A 14193-nucleotide genomic window follows, 5' to 3' on the forward strand; every position below is an offset into this window, starting at 1 on the left:
AAAAGACTGATATTACTATACCATTGTTTTAGTGACGAATGGTTTTCAAATTCAATTTCCATAAATTTGACAATTTTAAGATGTATATATATTTGACATTAAATGTCATAATCTAATCTAATAAAAAAAGATAAATCAGCATACAGTCGGCATTTTGCCTAAAAATGAAAAAATACTGTAATAATAAAGGTAAAAAAATACTGTATTTGTCAGGCAAAATGATGGTTAAATGTTGCATGTGAGGGCATGTGAGGGCACACGCACGAGCACACGCAGAATGACGACCTGCTGGCATTGTGAAATTTGAGACTCCATGGAAACAAAAAGAAAGAAGAAAAAAGAAACCCTCACTATGCGAGTCCATATTGAAGCCGCCCCAGTGAGGAAAGCCCACTATGATCTCTGTTCAACACACTTATGGCCGAATTACTGGGAAACACATGACACCTCCAACCCAACATGGCCCCCGCTCCCTGAATAGCTTCATGTATCCTTACACAGTGACTATTTCCAGCAGAGAGGGAGGCACGCTGTCTGGTCTCGGGGGTTGGATGGTTGGGACAGTGGACACGCAGGGAAGAGAAACCGAGGACAGTGAGAGAGAAAATAAGGGGAGTGGGAACCTTATCCTGGAAGAGCAGCAACTGGAGCTGCAGACTCCACCCTTCTCACCCCTCCCCTTACTCCCTCTCTCTCTCCCTCTCTCTGTCTCCCCCTCTGAAACAGTCTCCCAGTCTGTCATTTGACCAGGCAGTTCACAGAGGGGAGAGCTCAGCTCCAAAAAGAAAACAGAGGGGAAAAAAAGAGAGACAGAGAGAAGGGCAGCACATCCAATATAACGATAAGCTCGCTGGAATGTTTCCTTGGCTGATTATCACCATCTGAAACCCCCCTCCCAGTGAGCTTGGATTCCCTTCTTGGCTGCTGCTGCTTTTGTGGACTCTTTCTCCTCCTCTCGGTCTGGATGTGGACTTTAAGTCTGTCGGCGGTCAACTGAGGAGGAAGCGTGACCGACGACTTTGTGGATTTACACTTCGAAGGAGTCAACCATCTACGCGTGAGGCTGCGAGAGCGAGACTTGAGAGACAGGAGGGAGAAGGGGGGAGGGGGGAGAGAGAGAGAGAAAGATAGTGTGCCGGGCCATGCCCACCTCTGCTCATGGTTCAGCAGCATGAAAGGGGGCCACCATCACCATCGCCACCACCGAGGCTGCGGCTGCCAACACTTGTTCCGAAAAGTCCTCGTCAAGTGTGGCTGCTGCTATGCCCGAGTCAGAGGTCAGTGGTCACACACACCAATGAAAACACACCGGCTCGAATTTGGATTCTCACTTTTTGACGTTGTGCTGTACCTTAATCATGTGCTTAATGTGACTCTCCTGCACTTAATACCAGCACATTCACTCGCTGCTCTTTTCCTGCACCTTTTCTTACGCATCCACCCACAGCTCCCTTATCTCCCCCTCCATTCCTGCAAGCGTATGCTAATGGTTTAAGTGTAAGCTCCAAACCTTCTGCCGGCTCTCTCCGCCTCCAGCTGAAGCAACAGATGTGTGTCACATACAGAGCAGGCGAGGAAATTAAGCCCTTCCTGCAGCGAGAATAAGAGAAGAGGACAGGCATCATACATTGTTCCATTAAAAATAGAGAGCAAGCGAGAGAGACAGTGTGTGATTTGGAAAGTCACCGTCCTCGTTATGATGAGCGTGTGTCAGTCGGGTATGTGCAGCACGTGGACGGATGAAACCCACAGCGGGAGCTGCAGTAACCAGCGGTGATCTCGCCCCCTGAATCCATATCTCTATCTTATCTATCTCTCAGCAGCAGGCCAAAAGAATCACAACAGCAGCAGGCGGCATTATGTTGCTGCAACACGGCCAAAGGTCACACAAAACTCAAGACAACCCAAGGTAACATGTATCTGAGAGCAGGAAAACGTTACAAATCAAGTCTGTCCGCACACACACACACACTCACACACTCATGGCCTCCTGTCACAGAGCCTCAGAAGCAAAGTTAAAACAGTAAGAGCGAAAGCTCAATATGAGTTTATGCAACGGTACCACGCTGTGTGTTTTCACTAAGCTACTTCAAAGGGAACAGTGGATCTACCTGCTGAGGCCCTGCACGTGGGGCTGGGGGGGCTTTTCATACTACTGGCCAGCGTTGTCAGGATACATACCTCAGATTCCTCCAGTTTAATCTCTTATGTAATGGATATTCTCCCCTTTCCATAGCCCGAAGCTCCTCACTGCAGCTCGACCATGCTCTTATAGCAAATAGACACAAACACGCACACACACACACACACACACACTTAGAATCACCTCTTCATCTGATTTTACAATCGCAGCGGATGAAATATGAGAGGTGGACCCCCTCTGGAGAAACCTCATTATAAAACTACAGTCTCCACTTTATGTGAAGCTCTTTGAAACCTCTTCATAGAGCGTGTTAAGTACGTTTGTATGTCGCCACCACTGGTTTGGCCCCACTGGGAGCTCACACACGGCCCTCGGCAACACTGAAGCAGTTTCAATAATTCGCACGCATTCGGGTGGAAACCGGTCAGGACTTTTTTTAATAGTGCTTCCTCTTTTTTACTATAGGGTCTCTTCTCTGACTTTTCACTTGAGACACAGACTTTTCAAACTAATTTTATGTGTTTAAAACTAAACTGTCATCGAGGACCCTGTATTTCCTGTTGTGGTGTTTACAGGAAAAACACTGAACAATGCAGGTTTGAACCCACAAGCCAAGGTCCTCAGCGCTGGCGGTCGCGAGACAATGTCCCCGCTGGTCAAGCACGTCATCGCTTTAAATAATGTCTCTGTTTGAATCCACGCTAGTTGTTTTTTCAAAATAAAACAATAGCGGACAGGTTTTTCAGCTGAGATAAATGCAGTCAAAATACACGGCTTTCTAATGTGACTCACATCTGATTTAGTCGATTTCGTCTCAGCGACAGGCTGTCTTAGGTAATTGTACGAGACAAAGCTGTTTATGACGTAGTTACATCCTTCGTGAAGGAAAAGAGGAAATGATCATTTACTGCATGATTCATTCCCTACTGAGGCATAAGAACACCTGCGTGCTCAGTGTGCCAGTTTGCCACACCATGTGTGCGTCTGTCAGGCGCCTCCATTCACACACTCGCTCAGATCAACACGCGCTATCGGCGAATAAACGACTAAACTTATTTCAGCTGCTTTCAGCCGAGGTGAACGACTAGCCCATGATGTCCGTCACTTGAATGCAGAAAGGGGACTGCAGTGCGTCAGAAAAACAGGCAAATCGATGCCTTTCTGTGGCCTTATTAAGTTTACCTTGGCAACATATTTTTTTTTTCCACTTCCTAATCAATGCCTAATGAAACCACGAGAACGGTACGGAGTCCTTAGCTAAGCAGGGTGATGCGTAAATGTGTGCAGGGATTATATGACAATAGATAAACATGAGTGCAGGGGGAAGAGGAGAGGTGGGATTATGGATCCGAGCGGTACTCAATAGGATGGAGAAGCCCAGAAAGATGGAAAGATGAGAGATGGATGTAATAAAAGAGACTCTTTTCAGCTCTTATGTGTGATCAACTTTGAGAAATGTGTGTATTGCGTGAGGGAAAGGTGGAATAGAGCATTTAATATCAGATATTTGAGATATACATTGAGGCTTTTAATACATGTGTATTACCTTTTTAGGAACAAGGAACAAGTTTCAAATTCTTATTTTAAGTTTTTATTTATAAAGCGCAATGTTAAACATGCCATTTCACCGCAGCGCCAACAATATCATTTCTACATCCCATCTTTACTGCAGCGCAGCCTCCTACACACGTAATGGTATTAGGGATGCACACTTACGTAAATCTGACATCAACAGAGGTAAGACCTAAAGGAGGCATATTCTTCAGAATGCCTTTGAGAATACATTTTATGAGGAAAACATATAACTGAATCAGACATACATGTATTTATAATGTGTATTTTTAAAATGATTTGGCAAACATTTGCAACAATTTTAAAACTGCATTGAAAGAAATTAGTTACAATAATATGTTGTTGTAACATAAACACACTGAGTGTATTGTAAATGTAGTGTATGTTAAATATGTCTGGCTTCCCTGGGAATGTTGGTTTAGCTCCACAAGAAGCTCTGATTAGCTGGTTACAGGCTTATAGACTTCTTTCACTGTCATCCTTTTCTCATGCATATATAAATATCTCCAGTTATGTCTTTCTTCTCAACATGTCTCTGACCTGTGGCATTTTTCCCAGTAAGTTAAGTTACATCCGTCTGGGAGTTTAGGTTGAACACACTTTGCTGCATAGCAACTAAAGAAACTTGTCTATTTATGGACCCAAAATATCCATTACTCCTTCCGTCACTCACCTTCGCTCATATCACTTTATTCTCTTCTCTTGTTAAGTTCCTGTTAAGAAGGAAAATGCTATTTTCTGCTATGCATGTTCCAAAAAAAGAGTTGGATATTGAATGGAACTACCTTAAAAAAGTGTTTCCCATTCCATGTGTTCATCCAGTGCACAGACGCATGCAGACAGAAATACATCTTCATGCACCATTGGCAACGGGATACATCGTATTAACCAACATCTACAACATACAATACATCATTCCTCTGTTACTAAACTGCATAACTGCTCTTGTTGTTAAGAACACCTTTTGTACTTTTCAGCTGCTTGGTGATGTTGCAATTTCAAACCTGCCTTTTCCCGAGAGGATTCTAATAAAATACTTGGTCCTTGGTTTTTTTGTCCCCTCGTCCTCCTCCACAGACCTGAGTGGGTGACGCTGTAACGGCCTCTGGAGGTGCTGGGGCTCAATGTCCTGCTCACTTTCAGGGGTTTGATCTATGAGCTATGACCTATGAATAATTTGGATAAAAGTCCAGCGTGCTCTTGACACAAAGCAGCCTCGTCGGCAAACGCGAGGGAAAAATTGCCATGACAGAAACCGGCGTGTCTTTTATGTCTCCGTTTTTGTCGTTCGCTTATAAGGCCGACTTCAGACATTATGGAAAGAGCAACAGAAATAGCTGAAATTGAAGGTATGCTGCTGGCCTGCTGCGGCCCTGCCTTGTGTTTGGCAGTCTGAGATATTTTTAAACTTTTCACTCCAGCCCACCCTCGTCATCTGCCCTCGCCCTCCCTCCCACCCACCCGGGCCGCCCGCCTCCTCTCCCCTGTGCAACAGATCTCCTCCATGATGTTTCTCACTCAGTCGTGATAAAGATAAAATGACAGAAACAGTGATAAAAAAAAAACCCCAGTGCTCCCAGTGTACCAGCTGAATGAAGAAATGACTTTTGGGCCGCCGCATGATTTGCCGGCTTGGAATGTGAGCACCTAGTGAGGCATTAAGGATCATTCCTGGGGCATTTTCATTTCTCTCATCCTCCCCCTCCCCCTTGACTCTCTCCCCCAGCTGTGCCTCTCCCCCTCGGACTGGTCCGCATGCAGCCGGTCAGCCAGTAATTAATCACGTCTTCTCCCCTTTTCATTTCACCGTCTCCTCTCCTCTCCGCTTTGCCCCGACATATTTCCAGGTCTCCCCCCGTGACCCTTTCTCTCCGTCTATCCCCCGCTTCCCTTCCCTCCTCTTCCTCTGGGGCTCTGTTTGTAAACGTGCAGAGGAGAAGAATGAGGGAACAAATTAGGAAACACAGGAGTGCATTCCATACCTTGTTTAGAAAGAATTCTCCACACACACACACACACAGAGAGGAGGAGAAAAGCTGGCTTCCCCCCAAGCGAGTCCACCGCCACTTTCAGCCCATGTGGCTCTTTATACGTCTGCGGTCTTCAGGGGCGTCGTGACATTTGTTCACTCGCTTTTACAACGGTTATTACTGTTGCTTTAATCACTGAGGTTCGTTCACCGTTAACTCTGCTGTTCTGAAGCACATTTAGTACAACGGGGAGGAGGGCAGGGGGGGGGTAGGAGGGGGGGGGGGGGGCTTCCTGAACAGCGCTCACTGCGAAGCAAGCGATGCAAAGCAACCTGATCGACAGCGATGTGGAGTTGTGTTGAATAAGCGGGCTTGAGTTGTGTCCACACTTTCTACATTGGCTGTTGTGTTGTGACTTGAATCCTCCCGCGTGTCTCTCCGTGACCCGAGGTCAGTTGTCGAAGCTTAATCAGTTGCTTGTGTCCAACCATCAAGTATCTTCAGTATTACTCAATCGAGAAAAACAGATTTTGTTGATAAATCGAGACTAAAAGCTAAAAGTTGTTGGTCTGTTCACTTCAGCGGGTAGCCTGTGTCTAGTGGAAGAATGCCAAAAGGAAGAGACGTTTTTAAATGGGAAACTCAGTGATTAGGGAAAGCAAAGGATCAAAGAAAGCTTTACTCGACAGTCTTCCATAAACCTCTCCTCTCGTTTCTGCCTGCTCCACTATGTCAGCAAACAAGAATTGCCCTGACTTCCTTTCCTTTGTCAGCAGTTACCATTGATTGTTACCACAGACGCTCTTTAGTCAGCAGACACCTTTGCATCTTATACTGAAGGGTTCTGGTCTCCTAAAAGTTAAGACCACAGCCTGCAGGTAACTGCCTCGACTGTCTGTGTTTCATACCAGATATGGTGTAAAAATCTGTTTCTAATAACTGCAATTTGTGTGTTTTTGTCACAGTTGGGTAGGTGTTAATGTGTGTGTGTGTGTGTGCCTGCCAGTGTAAGTTGAGACAAATGATGGCCAATCTTTTTCGTGCGGATGTCCCCCCCTCTGGGCTTTGTTGCCATGGTGATCAGAGCGGGGAGAGGTCCAGAGCCAGGAATGGGTGTTTCTGGAAAGCCCATCGTGTCGGAGTAAGAGGAGAGCCGTACCATCGCCGTTACAGCTTCACTTTTTGTTTGCCCTGAGGTTTCAACACGTGACCCAAACCGTGAATGTGTAGTATGGCCGAAACACACAGTTCTGTGTGAGGCCGTATTCACAAGGTTCACCTCCGAAGGTTCGAACTACCCTCAATTCACTCTCTTAGGTATCCACTGTTTTCACTATTCGCAGTTCGCGTGTGAAAGGCAGAAGTGACCTTGAAATACATTCAGCGTGAAAAACAACGAGCCGTGAGGCGGGCCGGCGTGCCAGCAGACCCCGCCCAATTGGACCTCCAGCTCTCCTCGCAGGCACCCTGACTGTCACAGCTGCCGTATGGAGCAAAAGTCGCTTGCAATTGGCTTTGTGTTCACAGCCCACTCGGACTTAATGGCAGCCTTGTTTACCCCTAAACAGAAGTGTGAGCTGTTCTCTCCCTTTCCCCTCTTCTGGAGTGTACGCGTGTGCCCAAATAATCATAGTAATGATGAGCAGTACCCAGTGGGTGTGCACTGCTTCTAAAGAGGCTGAAATGGTAGTGTAGATCATCACTATGATTGTCACACACACACACACACACACACACACACACACACACACACACACACACACACACACACACACACACATACACACACACAGGTGCAAACCCACACTAAAGCAGAGACACTGCAAGGTCACACTAGCGCTGTGATATTTAAGCTCCACCTTCACAAGCTGCAACATTTTAATGATGTACACATTAATGCATCAATGATTCTAATGAGCCATTCTGCACAATGAGTGCTTTTATTCATCTATTGCAATGTTTGTGAAAAATATTGACTGCAACCTAGTTCAAAATAGACCTTATCTCTAAATTATGTGGTCGGGGGGGGTCAAATAATGTCTGGAAGCTGTACTGCAGATATAAACGCTAAATAAAAAGAAAACATTATTTGACCCAATCTTTGGGAACCACTGATGCCATATCAATGCCCCGAATATTGTTTAGAGCAGAACAACTATGTGCAGTGGGAAGAGACAGTGGCGTGGAGAAAAGGCTCAGCCTCTGCCGGCTGTAATCAGAGCTTCTCTTTGCTTTGTTAACAAAGTTGGGCGGGCCACACATGCTTTTAGTGCATGTGAGCGTGCCCAACCGGCCGCTCTCTTAATGTACTCGTGTAAGCGAAGGATCCACTGAGGGTTGGCAGATTAATGCAACATGTCGATGCAACAGATACCTACATCTCGTTGGAAGATCGATTCTGCCATCAATAAGATTGCTGCAAAAAAGGGTGAGTTTCTCTCTTACAAAACAAGTTTTTGTAGAACTGTGTGTTGGTCGGTAGTTGTGTTTATTTAAACAACACACGCTTTTACAACCAACCGGACTAGTTACTCCAGACAACTGTGGCTGAAGAACGCTCACAAAATCTCACATGATGGTTGATGGTATTTTAGAAGTTTGTTTGCACTTAAATGAATGTTTGATTTACGTTGTCTTTGTCTTATAAAAAGAAAAAGAAAATGGGATTGGAACAAAAGAGTGATTTACCTTGGAAAGGACGTATGTGATTCAATAATTAGCAGTGGGGAGCAACATGAAATATAGGACTAAACTGCTTATATTTGATGTAGGTATCTATCGGCGATTATTGCACTCTATTACTTGGTGTTAGATGGACATTTTGTATTATCAACTCATTATTTTCCTTTAATTGTGGATCGATTGTGTGACTCTTGGTTGAATAATGATATATTTAGATTGTTTTCATATGTATTTGAAACACAGCGTGGAAGGTTTTTGTCAGTAGGTGCAGATGCCTACAGGGGGACGGTGAAAGCAGCGGTATTATGTCCTCTGCAGCTCTGGAGGTTGAAGAAGATAACTGCCATCAAAAATTGGATCATGTAATCACCACCGAAGTGACCTGATCTTCAAATTAAAATGCCACTGAATGCACTTTAATATACTTGTACTTTGACATTCCATTCTTTAGGTCCAAATTACTGTTTTCACATGAAGGGAGATTTTCAACATTTGAAATCATCCCGGATCGGGCTACAGAAAGTAGACATATATTTTGCTTTACAATCTGGGGAGGTGGAACAGGGGACATCTGCCGTGAAGGGTGCGTCTAATGAAAGGCACATTGGTGTTCTTAGTGCTTGATCCAAGGGAATAAAAGTCTTAGCCGCTTTGGTTTTGACAGTTCTTTATCGTTTCAATAACGAAATGCATGAATCCCTATTTGCGTCCTTATTCTCTCCTTGTGTATTGAGAGGGAAAATCGACGACACTGAAACCTTGAGAACCAACTCTACAACTGACATCAAGAGGAATAAAGTCAGACGCTGCGAGGAACTTGGCCAGTCTCTCTCTCTCTCTCTCTCTCTCTCTCTCTCTCTCCGAATGGCTCTGGAGGAATGTCTGGAGTTTTCAGGGCAAGCGAACACAAAGTTGTTCCAGTTTCCGACTGCCACGAGGCGGCTGCAGCAAGAGCAGAGTGAAAAACAACTGTGTTCGGAGAGAGACGGCCGCGGCTGAGATGGAAGCAGCAGCTGTGGCGTGTCCCAGCCGAGGACCCCGTGTCTCCATCCCTCGTTCACGACGTCCCGTAGACAACAGGAATAACACTTGGCAGCTCTATTGATACGATGCCTTGCTGGAATGAAAGAATACGCCACAAAGGACTGACCCCCCGGCGGCTTGTTTTGTGTGTCTGTGGACCGTCCGCTGCGTATTGTCTTCTGTGCTGCTGGAATCACAGCAGCGTGCGTGTCTGCACAAACTAGGTCAGTAGGAGGACAGGAAATCTCTGTTCTCTTGTCTGTCTGACATCAACGTGTTTCTCCACGGCAGGACAATGGTTGTATACTTCTGCACACGGCTCCATGTTTCTAGATTGCTCACGTGCTTTAAAGTGCATTTGAAAGGCCCCGGCTGCTCTCGTTCGGCGTCTTACACAAAGTGGTGGCTTGTATTTGACAAATGTGCTTAAGGCTAATTTGCTGCTCGCCTAAATCATGAATAGTCTCCGTGCTCTCCACATCGGCCCACCTCGCCTCCGTCTCCCTCTTTTCTGCTGCTCATCTACATATTTGTTAATATTCACCGGAAAGATGAAGCAGCCTGATAATTTGGGGGGGAGGGGGGTCTAATGTTGAAGGTTTAGTAGCTTGAGTCAAACCGTGCATAATCCCCACTAGAGAAGAGAAGGGGGATCTTGTAAGTACTCTTTCCTTCCTTCACTCCCGTCTCGCTGTCTTATCTGCCAGCGGGTTTCGCGTGTAGGAGGTTTGTGCTGGTCTCAGCTTCGGGGGGCAGAGCGGGGCCCCCGCGTCAGAGGAGCCGCGTGTCCTGATCCCTGATCCTGGGACACAAGTTGAAAAAGAAAAAGGCCTGCAGTGCAGAGGGGGAAGAGCGGGTCGTGGGGGAGAAGAGGTGGCAGCGCGTTGTAAAGGGGAAGGAGTCAGGAGGATGAAGGGATGAGGGAGGACTGGATGAAGAGGGAAGAGCAGAGTGCCAGGATTTATTAATCAGAAGCAGCACAGACAAAGGACACGTGAAGCAGCTTGTGGCCAACAGGATCAGAAGTAATGGTGGGGGGAAAAAGGAGACAAAAATAGGAGTCAAAAAGTCAGGGGTTAGAAAAAGGGAGAAAAAAAATCCCTTTTCTTTGCGAAGAATTTGTGCTGAAAAGCACAAATTTTAATTGTTTTGTTGTTCCTGCAAAAGTTCAACGGAGGACCAAGGGTTTCCGGTCATGTGCATCTGGTACTAAGTGCCCTTTATTGTCTCACAAATCTATCAGTCTGCACATCTGAGTGCATGGGTGCAGCCAGGTCTGCTGGTTGATGGGAAGTGTGTCCATTTCCTCTTGAGTTGCTGAAATGTAGAGCCTGGGCTGAAGTGCACGAGGTGGAGAAGGCACTGAATGGCTGAAGGAGAATAAAGACGATAAGCACAGTGTTCTGTTGAGTTGTCGGCGATGACTCGGGCCGGGTGTCTGGTGGCTGTGTGTCGATTTGTGTTGACCTCTGCCCTCTCATAACCCTTGTGATCTTTGAGGCTGGACATGTTTAACATGTTTGACGCCATAGTGTCCAGCAGCCTCCTATTTACTTTGTTTTCTTCACGCTGACGTATAGATGGCACTGGAAGCTCACATTACAAATGAACAGACCGCAGCCACCCATGTGGACAGCTACCTTTGGAGAAAATGTGTGTGTGCCATTTTTTTTGTGCGGGCACCTGCATGTCTGTATTGGTGGAGTCCAGTGATGCCTAATTTGCCCGTACTGTCCCAAGAGGCTGCAGGGTTGACGGAGGGCTTAGAGTGGGGCAGCTGTGAACAAGTTTGCTCCATTACAGCCGACGCTCTTAGCCTGATTTGTTGGCTCAGCAGCACTCACTTATCAACGGATCGATAAAGGGAAGTTGGACCAAACTGGGGGACCGACGCTGAAAGCACATCTATCCGCACCATCTGCCCAGGTTTCTTTGCCCTTGTTTCAAAAATAAAATCGCTCGGAAAATGTACCTTTTATCAAAACCAAACCATTGAACCTCATGAGAATGCTCCATCTAAAGCCCCCCCCCCACAGACACACACATAAAAAGTGAGAATTATTCTAAATTGAAACTATGCAACTATGAATCCATGAAAAAACATATTGAAAACTGATAAAAAACAGAGTTAACTGATGTGAGCAATGATCGGAAAGTGATCGGAAAGCGATCGGAAAGATACTTGGATAATGAATTAATGGTTTTATTCAAAGCTGGGCTCATTTCCAATTTGATGTAATTTGAGGGTAGTTTAAATACAAAAGACTTATTCCTTAATCGAGACAACAACCTGCAAATTAATCGATAATGCAAACCATTGATAAAAAAAAGCATGACTTCCTAAATTGTATTCTTGAAGTTGTCCTCTCAGTCAGTGAGTGAAACTTGCACTACAGCGTCAGAACGGAGTCTGCAGCTACTCGACAGCAGACACCCACCCACCTCTAAAGTGATAAAGCAGCTTTGGGGCGAGCCTCCCTCCCGGGCCGCGTTCAGCCTCTCGCACTGTGACTGGGCGGCTGGTGAAAGCTCAGCATCAAGTGATCACAACGGATCGGGTCGGCTCGATGCCGCCCAGCGACCCTGCGCCTTCACCCGTCAATCATTGCCAACACATAAACATCGGTCCAGTTGCATTAACGAAATCAGCCCGGGTAATCTTTTCTTAGCATGTCACTGGGCGAGAGTGGGAAGGACTTATCTTACATCTTTTTTTTCCCCAATTTCCTCTGCGTAGGTGTATAATGGCGTCAACTCCTCATCTTGCAACGTGTGGGGGAGAGAGCGGAGGCATCTCGCTCATCATCTCCCTTTGCGTTTTGCAGTTTCTGTGGAAATAAGAAGCTGTTAATGATGTCCCTGTAGTGGCCTACGGTTTCACACAGAGATTAAGCTCCCCAGGGTCAACAGGGAAACCAACCCAATATGCACAGCCATCAGTGGCAGGTAGGGTGGGGGGCGCTGCAGCGTTGCCATGGTGACGGATTTTTCCCATGTAATGATCTTCATTATAAAACCGGTAAATTATGTACACTCGGCTCGGTGTAAATCTGTACATTTGACAGGGCCACTGTGTCATTCTGACATCAAGCCACAAATCATGCAGCTGCACTGCCGTCTACACTCACTTTTAATTGCTTCCAGGCTCGGAGAGGGTGTCGCTCCTTTTTTTTTTTTTGTTGTTGTTGTTGTGATAAGCTATCTCAGCAGATGTCTGGCGCTGGTTAGAAACTGTGCTGTTGCGGCTGTGTGTCTGCACTGTGACCCCCTTAAACCCTGCCTGACTGAACCCGAGCATGAAACAACAGTGGAAAACACAAACCTCAGGGCCTGTTCTTTGTTAGAGGTCGGAGGAGCCCAGGTTGGGGCCAACATGCGAATCGCTCCACATTCCACATTCTCTCGGTTGTTTTAAGCAGAGTTCTGATTACACAACACGACATGTATGTGTGCGTATCCTCCGGCCCCTGCAGCGCTCAGCCTGGGACTCCGGCACGCCAGCATTATTAGGCAGCCAGTAGCGTTATAAAATCCACAACAACTGCTGCTGTAGACAACAAAGCGGGAAACCTGGCTGTTCTTTTCTTCTAAGGAAACGGTCATGTGAGGAATCAGGGAAGGACATGTTGTGAACTGCTAAGACCCAAACAACTAGCCGACATGGATGTTGACATTATTGTTTCCAAACTCACGTAATTACGACAGTCCACTCGAAAACACAATCCCTGAGCTTTGAACCTTATCCGGCGTCGGGAAGACACTTCTCCACAGGCAGAGGCCGGACGTCAGACTGCTGATCTTTATAATGTGGATGTCTGCAGCGTTTAGTTGTCCCAGTCGTCTCCCTTCTTTCAATCCCTCTCTTCGTTCTGCCAGACTCAAATCTCCCCTCACTCCCTCCGGCCGACATGCGGTTGGGGTTGGTCAAGGAAAGGGAAATTGGCCACCCTGGGATCAGACAAACACACACACGAAATGCTGTGTGTTTGTGTGACACAATCCCAGTGAAATGTATGTTGAGAAAGAGAACAGACAAATGTAAGTTGTTTTTTTGCTGGATACAGATACAATTTAGCTAAATATGTGCGGAATGCCATTGTCTTTTCATGAGCACGAGTTGTTTTGGTCTGAGGTTGTCTCAAACATTTGGCTGAGGTTCGTGCACTGGAGACTTGGGGAAATATTTGACACAGCTCCTTTTCATTGGAGATTACAGTGGCTACTACTGCCTTTGAAGTCAATGTTGCTCCTGCAGTCTTGCTTTGAGTCTTACTGCTTACTTACTGAGTTTTCTGTGACGCGATGTTCTTCTGCGGCTCACACAAGGAACACTGGAATGAGGTCAGTGTTTTGTTCTAACGGACAAATGCGAGACACGTGTGTTAACTCAACACAGACTCCTGGAAGAGTGCAAATTTCTTGAAAACTAAAAGCAATTCAGTTAGAGGAAAACGCACAGCTTAGTTGAAGCGATCTCGATGGGGGTCGGGTGGATGAGGCAGGATGGGAATGGGGGACGGGACCGAAAAACACTAACTCTCCCAAGCGAGGGTCTTCCAAAGGGTTGAAGAGGATGTCCGGTCCCAGCTTGCCCCGCAGCTCACTTCCCATGTCCTCCTGACACCCCTCCGTAGCAGCCGGCCTGCCGGCCTTTTTCGCTACAACTGTTCTGACCTCATCCGTCTGCCTTGCATCAGAATGTGTGTTGGTCATGTGATTGGATGCACAGCTTGAACATCGTGCGTGACATAACAGTGCATATTTTTTGTTGCTGCTCACAGCTGCACATCTGCGTTTGAAGAG

General features: G+C 46.3%; 1 protein-coding gene across 13 annotated transcripts in view; it reads left to right on the forward strand.

Moving 5' to 3' along the window:
- The window catches only part of arhgef25a (Rho guanine nucleotide exchange factor (GEF) 25a), a 37818-nt gene that overhangs the window by 11118 nt on the left and 12507 nt on the right, over positions 1-14193 (forward strand). For 2 of the 13 annotated variants that reach the window (XM_040192910.2, XM_078091843.1), the window contains exons 1-2: positions 733-1277; positions 1821-1909. The exons of 7 other annotated variants lie outside the window; for them this stretch is intronic. In XM_040192910.2, the coding sequence (XP_040048844.1) occupies positions 1159-1277; positions 1821-1909 (208 nt within the window). In that variant the 5' untranslated portion in view covers positions 733-1158. Of the gene's footprint in view, positions 1-705; positions 1278-1820; positions 1910-7466; positions 8114-14193 lie in introns of those variants that run through there. 4 more of the 13 variants (XM_040192911.2, XM_078091869.1, XM_078091838.1 and 1 more) reach the window with 3 other exon arrangements.

The sequence above is a fragment of the Gasterosteus aculeatus genome, chromosome 2, assembly GCF_964276395.1.
Source record: "Gasterosteus aculeatus chromosome 2, fGasAcu3.hap1.1, whole genome shotgun sequence".
Classification (NCBI taxonomy): domain Eukaryota; kingdom Metazoa; phylum Chordata; class Actinopteri; order Perciformes; family Gasterosteidae; genus Gasterosteus; species Gasterosteus aculeatus.